Source organism: Hydra viridissima, unplaced genomic scaffold, assembly GCF_058129835.1.
Source record: "Hydra viridissima isolate aposymbiotic clone 2 unplaced genomic scaffold, HvirCarnegie_v1 scaffold_1, whole genome shotgun sequence".
In the NCBI taxonomy this organism is placed as follows: Eukaryota; Metazoa; Cnidaria; class Hydrozoa; order Anthoathecata; family Hydridae; genus Hydra; species Hydra viridissima.
The window spans coordinates 13,673,166-13,693,127 of record NW_028324300.1 but is presented as its reverse complement, the minus strand read 5'-3'; the positions used below and the strand labels follow the sequence as shown (position 1 = coordinate 13,693,127).

The following is a 19,962-nucleotide window of genomic DNA, read 5'->3' as shown; positions in this document are numbered from 1 at the left end:
TTTTTCTTGTATTTTTTATTTCAATTTATTTCTTTTTATTGTTTCTTACAATCATTTCTTATTACAATTTCTTATAACTTGGTATAACTATTTGTTACAATAATTTTCCAGAATTATTTGTTGGAACTATTTTTTATAACTATTCATTACAAATATTTTTTGTTATTATTTCTTATTACCATTTCTTACAACAATTTCTTTTCATTATTTCTTACAATTATTTCTTACTATTACATTTTTATGTTTTCTTTCGATTTTTTTAGTTTCTTATCTTTATTTCTTATTAACACTATTTCAATTAATATTCAGTAAATTGATATACTATAAAAATAATAAAAAAAAATTAAAGTGAATTTTATAAAAATTTTAAGTTTTATAACTCAATGTTGTCATTACAAAATCAAAAAGTAATACATCGTTGTCATTACAACATCAAAAAGTAATTGAAGTCTAATTAAATTAATTTAATTAAATCTGTTTTGGCAACAGAAAATTTTAGTCTGCTCACTGGTGTATTATAGACATGCTTATTTACATTTATTGAACAAAAACATAAGAAAAATCTTAAATTGGAAGAAATTCCTTAACAAACGCTAAAACATCTTGGAATTCTTTTTAATTTGCGATATGCAAAGTTCTTAACCAGCTCAGATTCAATGGCAAGAAAGATGCAAAAAATCTATTCCTAAATTCATTTTTTCATTAACGTTAGTGTTTTCAAAAAACCTTTTTTTTTTTTACAGTTGGTGATGAGCAGGGTTAAAATTTGTGATTAATGTAGCACAGATCACATTCATTTTGGACTTGCGAAGCAGAATGCTAAAAGAAATATTTCCTTATCTTATGCATCAATCTGTTTTTGATAAGGATGATAAGCAGTGATACATCATTTTCACTTTCATAAAATCTTTAACTATGTCTTTTTTTTAAATAATTTTATTGTGGACATGTTTAAACATGGTAAATTTGATAAGTGTCTTTATGCTCAGTTAATTATTTATAATTAAAATAAAAAAAAGTGTTTTGAAGCTGACAAAAAAATAAACTCAGTCCAATAAAAGTTCGATTATAATCACATTCTGTAATTTACTGTAAACCAAAAATTTATTCAACGGTTCTAATTTAAAGTATAATAACACAAAGGCATATTGTACCTCGGCAGATCTCTTAGTAATTCAGCAACTCAAAAACAGTACAAAATTAACAACGATAGGTTTTAACAGGGTGCTCTGTTGGAATATTTCAGACCGCTCTTAAGCCGCAAAAATAGCACCCCATAACCAGCACAAGAAAGTTTTCTTTGGGTGCATAAATTGGTATTGTTGTTATTTGCACCCAAAGCAACAATTTTTGTTTGTAAGGTAAATATGTTATTGACTTCCATCATCATAACACACCATTGGTCTGAGGTTTCAGCAGGTAAAAAGTCAACAGTTTTGTCTTGAACCCCAAAATTTGGAGTAAGGTACGACATAAACATTGAAAAATGTCTTTTTCTATTTGAAGCATCCAATCTGGCTGCAACACTTTTTGTTTTGCTTTACTCAAAATTAGAGGTAATAAAGCGTTGGTAATTATTCGGATTTAGTGCGTACCAAAGTATATTTTTGTTCATAAATTTATTTTACTCACTTAAACAATCATTTATGTGAAAATTTTGGTCCTGGTGCAAAGTATAAAAAAAAAAAAAAAAGAGCTTCACTGACTGAAACTCTGTTGCGTTTGCTATCTTTATCACCTCACAACCATAAATGAGGTAATACTTTTAATTAAACACATAGTCTTTTTGGCATCCTATGTTTCTTACTACCTAAATGTGAGTTAATAGGCCGGGTGAATAAAAATGAGCAATTGTTTTTACTCAGTAATTGGTCAGCTTTATATGAATAAAATTTTCAACAACTTTGCTTTAGTTTTTATTCACTTAAAGTTGATCAGTTACTGAGTAAATTGCTTAGGTTTACGTGAATAAAAATATGAGAAAAACTTCAAAGTTTTTATTCACGTAAAGCTGACCAATTACTGAGTAAAAGCAATTGCTCATTTTTATTCACCCGGCCTAATGTCACTTATACCTCCACGTGCAACGGAAAAGTGAACATTACAATATTGGTAAACCACTTCGTCAGGTTAGAATTATTTTGTTCTATCTCCCATTTTAAACGTTGAAAAAAAGTTTTTGATTTTTTTCTATAAGTAAAAATTACTTATAAATTTTATTGTTATTTTTTTAAGAAATAATAACTTATTCTTTAAATAATTTATAATTAAAGAAACTATTTAGAAAAAAAATTTTAAAAATAAAATGTATTTTAAAAGTAATCATTACTTAATAAAATTCATTTTCTCCCAACGTTTAAAATTAGAGATAGAACAAAATAATTCTAACCTGACGACTTGTGTCCAATCACTTCATATAACCTGAATTCTTTATAAAGATCTTTTTTAAAACTGCAATGGATTTCGTTTGATAAAAATATTTAAAACTTATAAAAAATATGCGATGCGGTTCATAAAAATGAAATTTAATAGTCTTTTTGGTCAATAAGCTGAGGAATTAAATTTTAAAAGAATAAGAAAATAGTTGCAATAGTTGCACTAATTGTAATTGCTTCCATAATCATTTTTTATGATTTTTATGAAAAGCACAAGAAAAGCAAGAAAGTAGGAAAAGTAAGCCAGTTAAAGTACTAAAAAATTAATTTTATAAAGAATTAAAATACTTTTTTTTTTTTAAAAAAAAAAAAATTTTTCACAAACTAATGAGTTTTTATTTTTGCTCGCTTAATTTCCAACAGAGTAAGTTGCTCCAGGCATCGTTCATTTTGGCAAGCCTGGTTACCATACAAACAAAATATTGTTTTTAATCTTAATAATTAATTTCTTAACAGTAAAAAACCGCAAATTACAAACCTTGTACAGTTCTGAAAAAAGCTACTTAAGCTTCATATAAATAAAATAGTTTTATTTAGATTATACTTAGTTTTATGAATAAAATTATTAACTGAACACGGTTTTTTATTTTCGGATCCTATCATCAATGAAACATCCTAAAAAAACCCTTTTAAAGGGCAACTGCACGTATCAGTTGGAACATTTGGAGAGCAATTATATAATCCTACATGATTGAATAATTGCTTTCCAAATGTTCTGCCATGAGATCTTTCCTCAACTTATTCATGAAAGCAAAAAATTTGAAACCTTTTTAACACCAAAACTTTGTTTCTTGTAAAAAAAAAATTTTTATAAAATGAAAATAACAAATAAAACACTTTTTTTCTTTACTTTTTCTTAATTTAAATTTTGTTTCAAATAAAAATTGAAGGATTTTATTTGTATCTGTCCCAATACCCCTTGATATATAGGGAAAAGGCGGTTCTGGCGCATTGACCCTTCCCATACTTAAGGATGCATAAAAAATGGTGAACACTTCATATCATGTTCTTGGACAAAACCAATACTTAAGAGTCGTCTTTAAAAATCAAGAAGAAGTATAAAAATAATCATGTTATTTCTATACCAGTTCTTCAAGATGCCTGTTCTTCGCTTGGTTTATTGCCTTGTTTTGCAATGTCCGATGGCCAAGGTGTGAATTCCGTCTTCTAAGATGAATCTTTTGTCGTCGTTAGCGCTGAGTGCTACTTTGTTGATTTCTTCGGTGTAGACATCGTGATGACGTGATCGGAAGACGTTCATGGTGGTGAGTTTTTCTGTCTTGTTCATTAAGCAGTCGTAGTAGTCTTGATGAGTGATGTGATTTTTAACAATGCACTTCTTAACACCTTTGCATTTTTTATGTTCTTGATCATCTATTTCTTCAGGGATGTAGTAAGAGTAGAGTTTGGGTCGAAGACCAACAAACTGCGTGATTTGCTTTCCACCGGTTTCATCTTTAAACTTGCCAATGATCTTTTTATTTTCGCCTACTTTGAATCCAGCGTTTTGAATGGCGGGATGATCTTTAGGAAAGTCGCTCGTGTCAAATTTTTCAAGTACGTCATCAGCAATGTCTTGATAAAAATCATCTGTTTTGATTTCGTAAATGAGCGAGTCAGTGTCGGTCATGAGTAGTTTTGCACGATCGTCGTATTTAGGCTTGATGTAGTCATAGTGGTGTTCAAACATGAGAGTTTTGCTCAAATCGAGGATGCTCATTCCCAAGTAAACGGGTTTGTCGTAAGTGACTTGTGTTTTCTTCATATGAATTGCGATGAGTTTTTCATCAAAAATGGTGTACCGATCATATCGAAGGCTTTTGGATAATTTTAAGGCTTCTTTTTTAGTGGTGACCAGTTTAATACCGACATGCTTTAGAATATTTTCCATGGTTTTTCCAAACACGGAGTTGTTCATGAGTTTAAAGAATTCTTTTTCAAAGTTGTTTTTAGCGACTTTTCTTTTATTGGTGTTGAGGTCGATTTATTTTTTCATGAAAGGTTCTTCTTCAAAGGTGATTCCTCGATGAATTTTGGTGATGACTAAACCCAATCGTTCATAGAGTTTTAGGTTTTCGTGATGAACGACGTATTTTTCTTTGTTGTTTAAATTGGGAACGAGCTTATCCACTTTTCCAATGGTCAGTCTTTCAGGAGCCAAAGGGTAGTCGTTGTGAAAATCGTGAAGCTCTTCAGGATATCTTAAATCAACTTCCAAAATGCACGGCATGCTACGCCAATTTTCAACATCAGTCATCCATCTAAATCCTCTAACGGGAAGAGGTTTGCTCATGGCCCACCCATAAAGGTTATTAGCGTCTAAGTACTGAATGAATTTCGATGGTTGTGAAGGATCATAGTTTTTCATGTATTTGTTATTAGCGTTTCCAAGTCGGTTTGAGATCATGCATATTCCGCCGCGTATTCCTTTTCGGATCATGTTGAGCATATCAATATCGGTTATTAAGTCCAATTTAATTTTAGTTTCCTTTAACATGGCGTCCCAAGCCAAACCAGGAGAGGTGTAATACCAAAGAGGGTCTAGACCATAATTTTCTATGCAAGTGTCTCTGAAATTTTCAAAGACATCAGCTAAATTGAGCACGTCTGAAATATTATATAAATCGTGATAATCTTTAAACGTTTTGCATCCAAATACGTTCCAAACGTTTTGCGCATGCGCGTAGTCTTCATCGCTGATGTGTTTATCGTCTAGTTTAGAGTAAAAGGCTTCTTTGGGTGGCAATTGTGTTTCAGAGAATTTTTTAATGGAGTCCACCCATTCGTAAGGGTAAACACCTTTTCTTAATAGCAAATCTCGTTTTGCTCCGCTGTGGAATGAATTAAGTTTTTGCACATGATGTCTCCTTTTTTAGATCTTCTATGAGCGCAATCTTCACAATTGTCTTTACATTTGCATTTTTTACCTTTCTTAACCATACAGTCCTTTTTGCATGTTTTTGGATCTAATTTTGAGCACTCCTTACACAAATCTTTAACAAGGTTGTCAGTTAAATCTTTTAAAGGGCTTGACATGAACCTGTAGCTGTCAACGAACCGTAAATCTCTATACACTATTTTTGGTTTACCTTTCTTATCAATAGAATCTCTCACTTTGATGCTTTTTGTGAAGCTGATATATTTTTCTTCATTGTTGGGTATACAAGTGATCTTTCCTTTTTTTCCACCTAATCTCTTGATGAACAAATGGCTGTCATAGCCAGACAAGTTATGAAAGACAACGGGAATAAATTTTGGAATTTTATAATCCAAGTTGCATTTCTTATGAGCAGCACCACGGTACTTTCCAGTCAAATGGCAGTGATCCCATACTTTATCACCGTTAAGATCTTTTTTGCAAATATGGCATTCGGTTGCAGATTCATAATCTTTCTCATCCTCATGAGTCTCTATTCTCTTATTTTTCCATTGTTCTTGCCGTGAATAACTATCGTCACAAATCTTTATAAAGTTAGCTTCAAGCATGGTAACAAATTTTTGAGCCACGTCGTCATCATCACTTTCTGCTGTATATGTTTCAAGCTTTCCCTTGTAAATGGATTCGTCGTAGCATTTGATATAATAGACGATGGAACTTGGAACATGCTTTTGACATTTTTTGGTATATGACTCTTTATTATTATACTCAGTGTTGTCATCGATAGGTTTGATGAAACTTTCAAAGTCGGCATAGACGCAGTACGGAACTCTCATACTATTGTTGTAGTTTTTAAACTCAAGGGTCGACCCTTCTTTTGGAAGATCAATTCTCATAGGCGCGTTATCATAGCAGTATTTTCGATGAATTTGGAGCTTTTCTTCTTGGTCATAGCCGTGCATGCACCTTCTGCAAAAATATCTTTTATGTTGATGTTTTGATGCTGAAGAACGAGCAAACCGACTGAAATTTTTAATGAGGCAATAATGGCTGTTTTCTTCGTTTGAAATATACAACAAATCAACACAGTGCTTTCGATCATGAAATTTGGATATTTGCATAGGTTGAGGTTTATTCATTTCGTAGTGAAAGACGTTCACTCTGATGTCAGGATTATTTTTCTCAAACTTTTCGACTTGAGTCACCTTTAAAGGAAACTCCATTCCTTCCCAATTCAACTCTTCTGATTTTAAAATAAGATCATTGTCAATTCTTTCATTGTCTCTATTTTTAAGATTCAGCGCCCTGGTGACAGACCATTTAAAGCATTGGTTGTCCTTGTTTACCATGTTGATGATCGCCTTTTTATCTTTTAGCTCTTTAGACAGCTCCATGTAGGAAGAACCCTTGAAAGGTTCATAATCGATAAATCTGATATCCATTCTTAAAATCTTCGACAAGACGCAATTGGATCCCATCTTGTTGTAATTAGCGCTTCGCTCCAAGATTTTTTCTTCCATTTGACTCACAACCGTTCTTACATCTGTACCCTCCAATATAATTTTCAAGTTGGATGAAAAGTGAGCCATCTGAGTAGTCTCTTCACCTGTTAAGATGCTTACGCGAGTCATTTCACAGATTAAAACAATTCTTACCTTTGTGTTTCTTTCTCCTGCTATGGTTTGAATGACCGACTCTCTCACCAAGTTTAAAAAAGGAACAATGTCTTGGTATCGAGAAGAAGGTGTGTAAGAAAATAGTCTAGCAGCACGCTCTGCAGAATGTTCAGTCATTTTAAACTTTACTGTAAATGGTTTTGGCGCGAGAGGTTTATACACTGTTTTTAATACAAGTGATTTGATAGACTGTATCTTTTCATCGATTTGTTTCACTGATTCGTTTACATTCTCCTTGACTACTTCAGGAACGTAAGGATTTATCCATTCTTTAATATCATTATACTTATTTGCAACATATGACGTCACACTTTTTACAGCTGCCGTCAGACTTGAAAATAATGAAGGTTTCGTTGGAATGACTGGTTTTGGTGTCATGACAGGCGATGAATCTAAAACCTGCTCATCAAGGATGTGATTTGAAGCGATGACAGGTCTTTGAATATTAGGATTTTGCAAATGAATTGGTTTCGGAGCAATAGGAGGTTTTACCACAGGTCTTGGTGGAATGAACAATGGTTTAAGAGCAATGACAGGTTTCGGAGCGATGGGTGGTTTTATCGCTGCGGAAGGTTTGACAACAAACTGCACTTTTGTCGGCTTTATTGAAACTTTTGTCGGTTTTACAGAAACTTTTACAGGTGGTTGAACAAACCTAACCACTGTAGGACTATCATTAAAAGGCAAAGGTCTCGCCTCAGTCGTTCGTCTACGAGGAGCAGGACCATACCCAATGATGGGTCTTGTTGTTTTAACAGCCTCAACAAGCTCTTCCCTAGTCATTCTGGTATATCCTTTTATCTCTCTTTCTTTAGCATCCCTTCTTAATGATGCCATTGATACTTTTCGATCTTTAACAGTTTTACTTTCCATTTTTATTACGGAAAGATTTTTGTTTAAGCTGCTTTCAATTTTTCGCTCTTTGGCGGTAGTTTTTGCTTTTTGCTTTTTAGCATCAGTTTTATCACCCATTTTATTAATGGAAAGAAAATTTTTTTCGATGCATTCAAGTTTTCGCTCTTTAGCAATTAATTCTGGTTTTGAAGAATAGATACTCATTTTTATTATACTAAGATTTTCTTTAAGTCAATTCAATTTTTTTAAATCTTGGCACACTTTCAACATATTTTCTTCTTCGAAAAGTTTTTACCGTTTTTTAATTCCCCGCGAAAAGAATTAAAAAATTATTTAGAAAGACGTGAATACATATTTTTAATCTCTCTAATATGTTCAGTGATTTTACGACAATTATTACGTCCGCTAGCATTTAGTTTCCAATTTGTTCCTATCAGGAATTTATTACGCAGATCAATGTCTTCTTTTATATTTCTGATCACTTCTTCAAAAGGTGCTACTTCAACCATTTCTTTGAAAATGATTCGATGTTCCTTTGGAAGTTTTCTTATGTTTTTTAGAAATTTAAGCAAACTTTTTGATTTAGCCGTATCAGAAGTTGACTCAAAGCTATCATCAAGAGCATTTAAAAGATCATCCTTTTGCATGCTTTCCATCTTTTTATTTATGCCAAGAATTTTATTTAAGTCAATTTTTTAACATGACAAAAGTTAAAAAATCAATTTTGCTGCTTTTTACGTTTTTCAAGCTTTTCAGAATTTAAAAATTCAATCTTGATTCCATTATCCACCTTTCCATCTCGACGCTCTAAATATCTCCATCCACGTCCAGTTCCTGCCATCGCTTTGTAAAGAGACTTGTATTCTACCACCTCGCCCGTTTCAATGTTGGTTATTCTCACAGTGATGGGTTTTTTCTTAACAAAGCTAAGCCATTCCCATTTTGGATCAACAGGTTTTTTTTCTTTTGGAGGAGGTTTTACTTTTTTTTCTTTTGCTCTTTCTAAAATCTCATCTTTACTGATCAAATTATTTTCAACCGCAAGCATCATCAACGTTATTAAATCATCTGCTGTTTTACTAACGCCGTTTTTATTCAACAAATTTTTCAAATACGATGTTGTATATCTCATTTTATTATAACAAGATTTTTTTTTAAGTCAATTCAATTTTTTCTGAAAAGACATCTTAATAAACAGCAGTCATGTTGGTTCCATCTGAAACAAATTTAAGCAGTTTGTCAGAAATAACCACTGCAAAAATAACTGTATTTGCAATAGTTGAAGTTCGAAATTTAAGGTTAACCACTAATTCAGCTGTTTCCAACGCCACTCTTTCTTTTTGCTTGCTGATACCCACAAAGAACAACGGATATAGTTTTATATATTCAAGCAAGGTTAACCCTGATTGACAAACAAGATCATTTGTGCCGTAATATTTTTCATCAAAAGAGAACGCATCTGAATAAGTCATAACCACTCTCTTTTCTCCAAAATTCAAGTCGTAATTGTAATTTGGATACTTTATTCCATTAACAGTCACGTAAAAATTGCTAACATCACAATGGTCGAATAGTGACGGATTAACTGTTTGACTGGAATTTCTGTTTGTCTGAAGTCCGAACAAGATAAATCTTGGAATGCTTTTGTCAGTGACTCTTCCAAGCGACCAGGTAAATTCTGTTTGCCCGGCTGGAATAAGCTGTCTTTCACATTTGTTTGATTTATAAGCCACTTGAATGGGGATTTTTTGAGCCATTAAATTCATGAAATCAGTCTTTTTCGAAATATCCAATTCAACGCGAGGCATATAAAGTCTGAATTTTTTAAGGTTGATCATTCCTGCACTAACACTTTCCGCTCTATAAATTGCATCATCGCATTCTTTCTTTGTAAAGGTGATGGTATGTCTAAACCCGTAAACAACTTTGTCATAGGTTTCGCAAAATCCAAAAATGTGTTTCAACGGAATTTTAAACGAAAAAGCTCCAACGGATGTAGTGTCTGCAAACAAGTGGTCTCGTCTAACATTGAATCCTGAATTTCCAACAAGATTTGACGTATCCATATACCACATCTGTTTTAATCCATCAGCAAACTGAAATCCATAAGGATATTTCATCAATCCAAGTATGGTGGTGGCTGGACCTGGATACATCACTCTTTCCACTTGCTCTCCCGACAAGTCATAAGTCACATCATTAAACAAATACATCAAAGCGTTGTTCACCAGTGCAATGTTGTCTTTAGCATCATAAAAGGTTCCATCGCTCTTTTTCAACACTCCTTCAATAAGAATGTAAGCCTCTGATGGTACTGTTTGAATCGATTGGCAGTCAATCTCAAAAGTAATCGTGCCTGAAGAATTTAAATCGAGATTGGTTGGAAGGTACTCAAAAAAATCAACTTTTTCAATACCAATATCATACTCTGGGTTCTCAGTAACTCTTAATCGCTCAGTACTTATCATTTTTTATATAATAAAAAAAATTATTTAATTCATTTCAATGTCTCTCATCGCAAGAAATCGCAAGTTTATAACAAGCCATCGCAACAGAATGCTATCTTCATACTATTTTCATGCCCTGTCCCATTTTCACCAGGTCTTGAATTCGAATCGCGTTCTTTTTAGACATTTTCTTACTTTGAATAGATGAACCAGTCTTTAATTTCTCAATGGTCTTTTTACCTTTATCAATAGCCACGTCTTTAGCAGCGGAAATGGCTGAAAGGGCTAACTCTGTCCCAGCAGATTTTGCAGCTGTAATCGCTTCTTGTCCAATTTTACTTGTTGCAGCATTTTTAAGCAAATTCACTGTTGCTTTTGACACACTTGACGCAGCTGCTCTTTTTATGAAATTTTTAATCATGTCTACAATACCACCTCCACCAACAACGTTCTTTTTCACATATCTTCTTTTGTTCACAATGTGCATTTTTTAAATAAAACACTTTTTTAAAATAATTTAATCAATAGTCCTCATTAACGATTTATATTCCTCTTTATTAATCTCTCCTTGTCTCAACAGCTCATCGCAAATAGCAACAGCCACATTTCTTGACTCTTTATTCCCAGCATGCCATGCAGCTATACTCAATTCAAGCTTTTCCACCAACGCATTAGGATCGCTTGGAAGAATAATGACACCACTACCTTTTTTACCCTTTTCAATACGCATCATTTTTTCCCAAATAGGAGCAATAAGTTGCTGATACTTTGGTCTTCTTGATGATTTCGGTTTATGCGGTTGCGAATCAGATCTTATAGCATCACTATCCATTAAAATTTTTTCATAATTTTGCAAATCTTCATCGGTATAGCTCTTTGGTATTGTTAATTCACTCATCAGCTCCCAAAGACCTTTTGTCCCTTCATACCTTTCACCACCGACAATGATATCATCTCCATCTATTTCAACCTCCATTTTTCCAATATACATTTTATCTCCAACTTTGTTCACTTCGAAAGGCCTTTTCTTTTTTTGATCGACTGACAGGCTCTTGATCATCTTTTCATTGCTCTCGATGATCGGCTTGAACAGCTTGCTCAAATCAGCTTGAAAATTAACATCTGAAATGTTGTCGTTGATGCTGTTCTGATAAATTCTCTTTCTTCTGTCATTAATTTGTTTCACAATTTCATCCCTTTTATTCAGGTCTTGTATTTTTAAAAAAAACATCTTTTTAAAATACGTGGAAAAAAAACATAAATTGGTTTTACGATTATGTTGATCCTTTTTTAAACAAATTGTTAAACGTTTGAATCGCGTCTTCTCGACCTTTTTGGATCAAGTTTTCTTTAGTAACTTCATCTATTCCGTTTTTGGCTTTGACTCGTATTTCCTCCATCAAGGATTTAAATTTTTGAAGCTCACCAAGAATCAATTGAAACTCTGAATCGCTTATTTTCCCGTCAATCAACGCTTTGGAAATGTGCTCGCTGATCGTGTTTAATTTCGACTCGGCCAACACTTTTATCTTTTCATGTTTTTCCGCTTTCAATGCCATCTTTTTATTCACTTGCCCTCCTACAATGGATAAAAAACCCATGCCAATAGCCACACCTTCACATGCAATCGCTGCAGGACTGGCAATAATGGTTGATAAAAGACCAATTCCAGTCACACCTAAAGCAATGCATAAGGCTTGCATTGTATTATCCACATTAGAAATGATTCTAAACACGCGATGATACTTTTTGCTCAGATGAACTCGCTTTGCTTTTTCACTCTCTATCTCTTTTTGGATTTCACTTATTTTTTGAAGGCGGTAAACATGTCCTTCATCTGCAGGAGCTGTTGGAAGAACTGGATAAAGTTTTTCATTCAATATTTCCATTTTTATTAAGAAAAAAAATATTTTAAATCAATGTAACTAATCTTACAAAGTTTTTCTCCTTTTTTAACAATCACGTCCTGTTTGCTGTTACTATTCACGTCCATAATAACATCATCTACAGACTCTGAAATAATAACTTCGTTTTTTCTATAATTCAATTGATCAGTAATTTTATTCATTAATGTTATCACTGCAACACCTTTCTCCAAATTCAGCCCAATGGATAAAGCTATCATTGTATGTGAGAGAGCAGCAAATTTAATGTCTTTCTGGGCAAAAATCTCATATTGTTCGTTAACGTTGAAATAAGGTGGATGATCTAACGTTTTCGTACACACAATAATGTTGTTTGGTCTTCTTTCCTCCAACTCTCTAACTCTCTCTTCCAAAATTTTTAATTGCAAATCCAAACTGTGAACTTCTGCTGAGGCAACATTTCTAAAAAACTTGTGAGGAGCATGCATTTTACATATTAAAAATAAATTTTTAGATCATTTTTGCAAACTTAACAATTCATTATTATCTACCCATGAATTAAACGAGTCTGGATATCCCAACCATTTGACTAACGACTTGCTCTTGGTTTTGCGAATGACTTTTTCAATTCTGAATATGTCTTGATGCGTCTTTTGCATCTCCTGTTCGTAAAAGGTGCCTTGAATTTCTTCACCGTTAGCGTCAGAGATTTTATACGTGGGCGGATTCGTATACTGAACTTTTGACACGGTAAAAACCTCTTCAGTCCATCTCGGCGTATAGCCCTTTTCAAAATGAGACTTCTTTTTTACGATCCGCACTTTGTCACCCATTAAGAATTTTGGATCTTTTCTTTCTTTTTGTTTACCATTCAGACTCCACCAAACCTTATATTTATTCTTTTCATCGCTGGCTTCAACTGGAGTCATTTTGATAGAAGAGTGCTTTGTGTTGTTGTAATTTTTCACCATCTCATCCAATACGTCAATGTATTTATTGGTGTTGTTAGCTGAAAAATATTTAAACATTTTCTCTTTCATTGTTCTATTCCATCGCTCGACAACACAATTTTTTTCCTCGTTTTCAGTAGAATACAATTGAACATCCAACGCTCTCACATGTCTGTTGTAAAACTCTTTTCCTTTATCCACCCACAATTTAATGCATTTTCTTTCTGTGAAAATCTTTTTCAGCGCTTAAGCCACTTCAAGACCTGTTTTGCTTTTTAACGGAACAATCCATCCATACTTTGAAAACACATCGATCACCATGAGCAAGTATTTTACGCCGTTGTTGAATTTTGAAAACGACTGCATGTCAACCAAATCTGCAGCCCATATTTCATCAATGTCATTCACAAACACTTTTCTTCTTTTAAAATGATGAATGACTGGTTTATGAAGCTCGTTTGCAAGTTGATCCGTCCATTTCAAATCGCTCACACCAAATCCTTTTGTTGCTGAAGATGATCCATGAGAAGAAACAAACTTGCATTTGGTTGTCCCGCAAGAGTCGCATGTTCCTTTCAACATATGTCTGTTGTTTTTTGTGATTTCGTTTTTCAAGTGAATGGTTTCAGTCTCTCTTTTACACTTAACACAGTACATTTTAACATATATAAAAAAAGTTTATATAAAAATGGAAGTGATGAAATTGTCGTGTAAAATTGGAAAAACCAAAAGAAACAACAGCAAGCTTTTACCGAGAAGCATTCGAGGAATCATCGTTGGAAAGTCTGGATACGGAAAAACAACGTTGCTGCTCAATTTACTGCTCAGACCTGGATGGCTCGATTATAACCGCTTGCAAGTGTTTGGAAAATCCCTTTTCCAACCCGAATACAAAATACTCAAAAGATCCTTCGAAAATAAACTTCCTAAAAAGGATATTGTTGATTTGTTAACGGATGATGTACAAGACGAAATGGAAAAATTGAATTTAATCCATGAAGATGTTATTAACGATCTTTCAAAAAAATATTCCGACAATGATGATATGGAGTGTCAATTCTTTGAAACTGCTGACGATGTACCTGAACCTGAATCCTTAGACTCTACCAAAAACAGTTTGATGATCTTTGACGATTTGCAATTGACCAATCAAAACAAGTGCGAAAAATATTACATCCGAGGAAGACACTCTAACGTCGACTGCTTTTATCTCGCTCAAAACTATTTTGAGATTCCAAGACATACCATCCGAGAAAATGCCAACTTTATTTGCCTCTTTAAACAAGACCAAAAAAGTGTTAATCACATTTATCAAGACCACGTTTCGTGCGATATGAAAATAGAAGAATTTAAAACCTTTTGCAATCATTGCTGGAATGAACCTCACGGATTTGCCGTCATCGATCTCTCTTCTAAAAAGAACGAGGGAAAGTACCGAAGCGGATTTGACGATTTTTTATTTTTCTAAAACAATTTAAAAAATAATTCTTATTTAAAAAATGTCAGGTATAATCATCGATGTAGATGGAAAATCAAGTGTTATCACCACTGATTTTTTGGATAAAATCGTTTTTGACGAAGGAAAAAGTTATGAAATGGCTTTTCTCGGTCTTGAGACTTACAACAGCATTCCAAATGTAAGCAGTAAAAACAATTCTTTCAAATACAGCATGAACAATGGAGCTCATTGGGAGAACATTATCATTCCATCAGGAAGCTATGACATTAAAGACATCAATGAGTATTTGCAAAAGTCTATTTTAAACACAATAAAAACAGCTCAACGTGGAAGTTATATTATTGCAAATAAAATTAATTACTCTCCAAACAACCTTCAAATTGGAATCAATCTTAATACTTTAAAATCAACCATTAAACTTGGTTTGAATTATTTGATTGACTTTAACGTGGAGAATAGCATCTCTTCAGTTTTAGGGTTTACTAAAAGAAAATTAAATTCCAATTCCGAATACGAGTCGGATCATATCGTTAGAATTTCAAGCATTAACACCATCAGAATCGTTAACAACGTTATCGGATCATCCTATATTAATGGAACCCAATTAAATTGCATTTACTCGTTTTATCCAAATGTTAGTCCAGGTTTTAAAATCATCGAGAGACCAATGCATTTAATTTATCTTCCTGTTAAACTGTTTGAAATTTCAACAATGGTTACTCGCATCATTGATCAGAATGGAGATTTGGTTGATTTTCGTGGAGAGGATATTACAATACGATATCATATTCGAGAAGTGAAATAAATAATTTTTAATACATAAAAAATGAGCAATTATCAAAATATCAAAGTTAATATCTCGCAGAGCCAATCTGATAAAATTAAAAAAGCCATTCAAGACAAAACCGATACTAGCATTAAGCTTTCTCATCAAGACTTGAACGGTAAACATGTTCTAGCTATCACTAATGTGCAATTGAACAAAATTAAAAAAGCGTATGAAACTGGTAAAGGAGTCACTCTTAAATTGAGCAAAAGACAAATTGCATACAACTCGAAAATAGAAGGAGGTTTCATCGGAGCTCTTTTACCGTTACTAGGTATGATAGGCAGCACTCTTGCCACAAAAGTAGTCCCTGCTCTAGCCACTGGATTGTTAGCAGGTGTAGGTTCTTCTGCTGGTTCTGCCATGGTGGATGGAATCGCTGGGCGAGGTCTTTTTTACCTGAGCAAAAATGGAAAAGGAATGAAGATAAAAACTTTAGGTGGAGATGGATTGTTTATCACCCCATGGACTAAAAATGTTCACGGTGATGGACTCTTCATTAAAACTGGAAAAGGTTATCAATCTGTTGGAGCTGGATTATTACTCGGTCCAAACTCACCCTTTTCAAGCATTCCTTTTTTAGGTGCTATTCTATGAAAATCGCTTGTTAAAAAATTCGGATAAACTTTTTAAGAAATTAAAAAAATGATCGACTTTCAATGGATTGACGTAGAAGGAATTGTTTTACCTAATAAAGCTTTGACTAACTTTCAGTTGATAAAGGTTGCTAAACAGTTAAAATTAAAAAACTTTCAAGGTGTGTTTGTTAGGGATGAGTTACCGAAAAAGACAAGAAAAAAAGAATGTGGAATTGTCAACACAGGAGATTCTAGCACAGATGGATTTCATTGGGTCTGTTGGTATAAAGACGGGGATAAAAAGTATAGTTTTGACTCTTATGCTCAGCCTCCTCTTGTAGAGCTGGTCGACTACTTGAAAAGCCCGGTTTATTATAACAGTGAAAGAGTGCAATTTGGTAACACTTCTTATTGTGGCCATTTGTGTCTTTACGTCTTGAAAAAATTGAATGAAGGTCTTGACTTTCAAGAAGTTATCAATACCTTGTGGTGACTGCTTAATGACTAAACAAGAAAAACTCACCACCATGAACGTCTTCCGATCACGTCATCACGATGTCTACACCGAAGAAATCAACAAAGTCGCACTCAGCGCTAACGACGACAAAAGATTCATCTTAGAAGACGGAATTCACACCTTGGCTATCGGACATTACAAAACAAGGCAATAAACCAAGCGAAGAACAGGCATCTTGAAGAACTGGTATAGAAATAACATAATTATTTTTATACTTCTTCTTGATTTTTAAAGACGACTCTTAAGTATTGGTTTTGTCCAAGAACATGATATGAAGTGTTCACCATTTTTTATGCATCCTTAAGTATGGGAAGGGTCAATGCGCCAGAACCGCCTTTTCCCTATATATCCCTTGATATTGGAATGAAGAGCTCAGTAGCCTGTTCAATGGAGATCAAGCCTGTTTTCTTCATTTTGATAAATTGAGGGATGTAATGAAATACTGATTGGACCTTTGGTGTGGCTAAATCTTGAAGGCTAACAAAACTTTGTTTGAACTTTCAAATCTCGGCTTTAAATTCAGAGTCCAAACTCTTGCCAAAACATGCTTTGACAACATCTTCAAAACAAAACATGTTTTGACAACATCTTCAAATGGTTTGAGAGTGAAAATGGTTTGAGAGTGAGTTTTTTTATATGTAAATTTAATAATTAACACTTGAAAATGAAACCAAGAGCTAACACAAAATTTTCTCTTAAAGCTTGTTTATACCTTTAAGAAGCTCCCTCCATCTATTCCTAATTTTAAAATGGTAGAGTTTGTTAGCTCTTTAGATGTCTGGAAAACATCACTGAGATTGCTGATGCTGAACAACTAACACTGGTTACTGTGAAGTAATTATCAAACTATAGCCCACCTTGAGCAATATTTCATTGAAAACTTGGCTCTACTAATCAAATTGGGCTGATTTGATTTAGCTGATCCAAGTTTCCTCGTCCCATTACTTGTAAGCGTTAAATGTTGTGATTAAAAAGCGTTAAAAATTTATTGTGTAATGAATTTTTACAAAAAATTTGACCTCATTAATTCCGTTTGGAGAGAATGTTGTGCGGTTTCATAACTTTTTTTTTCAGGAAAAAGTAATAGCGTTTCATTTAAGGTAAAATTTACAACTTGGATCAAAAAATGCCAACAAAATCAACTTAAAACTCTACAAAAATGCTGCAATTTTAATCAAACCTTCAATTGCATCTTCAACTGCATCATCAATTGCAAATTTAAAAGAAAAGAAAAGTAACTTTGCAAGGTAACAGCTCCCACACCCAAAGCATTACAATAGCACAAGCACTACAATAGGTCAAGTTTCAGAAAAACCTTTTACAAAATGCTTGTCAATCCTTCATCGTTGACATGCTCACTATTGTACACCTGGAACTAGACATGAAAATTTCAGAAACTTGGCTGGGGCTGATTCTATTGGAGCTAAATAAGTGGCATCATCAGTTTTTGCTTTTAAAGAGAGTTAGAATCAATGAAGTGGAAAACTTTTGCCGATAAGAAGAGGTTTTTTTTAATAACAGCTATTTAATAATTTTTTGTTTGTTTTTGATTTAAAAAATAAAAAAATGGCTTCAACAGTTTTTTCATGATAGGATACTTAGCAACACAATAGTTCTTCAAAGAACCCCTCTCTATACACAGCGTGGTACAAATTCAACAGAACATTGGGCTTTATACTTTTTCTAAGAAGCGAGTATGTCAGTTGAAATAGCCAGCTTTACTTTACAATTCAAAGTTAATAGCTATGAGTCTAAATAAGTCTTTTGGATTTTAATGCAGGATTTTAAAACTACATGTATGGACTCCTATTGCTGTATACAATCACCACTCAAAAAGGTTCTTATAGCATGTTTTATAGATATTAGGGTTCCAAATTTACAAACCGTGTGTATTTATTTTGGCGCAAGTCATTGGCCTCACGAAGACATTTAGAAAAATTTAGATACTCAAAGTACTTCTCATAAGGCAACATTAAAGCATAGTCATAAGAAATAGATAGTCTGGTCACTTGGGCCGTAATATCTGGATTTTTCTTATAATCATACGAAACATTTGAAATTTGTCGGGCGGCCAGGAACTGAGTGCACAAAAAATGGAAACGCAGAAAGAACTCTATGGTGAATTTGATAAAGAAGCATTATTTTTTTCTTTGGAGAATGATATTCTTTTTGAAGACGAAAATTTTGTTAAAGATTTAGATGCTTTGGTGTTGGAGTTATCTAGTGAACAAGTTGATTGCACATTTTCTTGCACAATTTGTTCTAAGAAGTGCATATCTCAAAGAGGACTTACAAGGCATACAAATTCAAAGCATCAAAGTATTCCTTTAGATTTAACGATACAAAGTCCTAAACCACCTATTCTTCTTGATGAATTTAAAAATCTGCTTGATAAAAGTATTACTACCTTAATCAACGATGAATGCTATCCTGATTTGTATAGAGATGAGTTAAGGATTAATCATGCAATAATTTTAGATACTTCACAACAAACTCTATCTCTATTAGAGACAGTAATAGCTGGTTTTAAAGCTGATGGTGATGCTGAAAGATTTTATCCTAAATTTTACAAAACTGTTAATCAAGGAATTTTATTTAGCAATCTGACTAAAAAATCGACTAGACTTCTTGGCTATGAACTATGCAATCATGTTTTAGCATTTCTTACAAACTCACTTTACAATACTTCTTTTTTAAATTTAAATGGTTTATCACCTGTTGAATTTTCTGATAGAGACAAAGAAATTATCTTTTATCTAAGTGGTTATGTATTTAGCACATTTTATTGCAGAATTCGCAGTTCTCGATTATGGCAGCAAAAGTTAAGCACAGACTGCCTTTCACTTCTTAATGCTGGTAAAACAGAACAATTATTTGAGAGTCCAGAAACATGCACTGAAGCTTATGATAAATTTGTGAATGCTAAAAATCGTGGTGGTTTGTGGAAAGTGTCTCCTCCAGTTTTAGAAATTTTTACAAAAGTTGAGTTTCTCTTTCGCCATCAAAGTAAAAGTTTTGTAAAAAAAATTGATTCAGAGTTAATTGTAGCTGAAACCTTAAAAAACAGTGGAGTTTTGGCTAACATATCTGAACTTCGTGGTCTTTGCACAAATCGAGTTTCCAAAGAACTGTCTTTAAACTTATTTTATCATCTGATTACACTTTATGTCAGAGTAAGATCTTTTTCGTATGCAAAAGAAAAACTAAGTATCCACAAAATCAAAGAGAATCAAACAAAGTCAAAATCCCTCCGCTCAAAAATGAAAAAAACATCAATTGGATTATAGAAGTTTAGTAGAATATTACACTTAAAAACGGTTATTTTCATAGCCACAAATCTCATGAAAGCATGCTTGGCATAGTAACTTTAGCAACTATTTGTCATTAAAAAGATTAGTTTTTAAAATTTTTGTTATTTGTTTATAGAAATAAAAGCTAGGTAAGAGACCCTCCCTTATCTAAAAGAAAACAAAGAA

General features: G+C 33.2%; 1 protein-coding gene across 1 annotated transcript; it reads left to right on the top strand.

Moving 5' to 3' along the window:
* The first annotated feature begins 18,547 nt into the window (after nucleotides 1–18,547).
* On the top strand, nucleotides 18,548–19,823 carry LOC149893446 (uncharacterized). The gene has a single exon (XM_090071267.1). It carries the CDS (start codon nucleotides 18,580–18,582, stop codon nucleotides 19,771–19,773), a length of 1,194 nt encoding a protein of 397 aa, XP_089927393.1. The 5' UTR covers nucleotides 18,548–18,579; the 3' UTR covers nucleotides 19,774–19,823.
* Nucleotides 19,824–19,962: the final 139 nt, after the last annotated feature.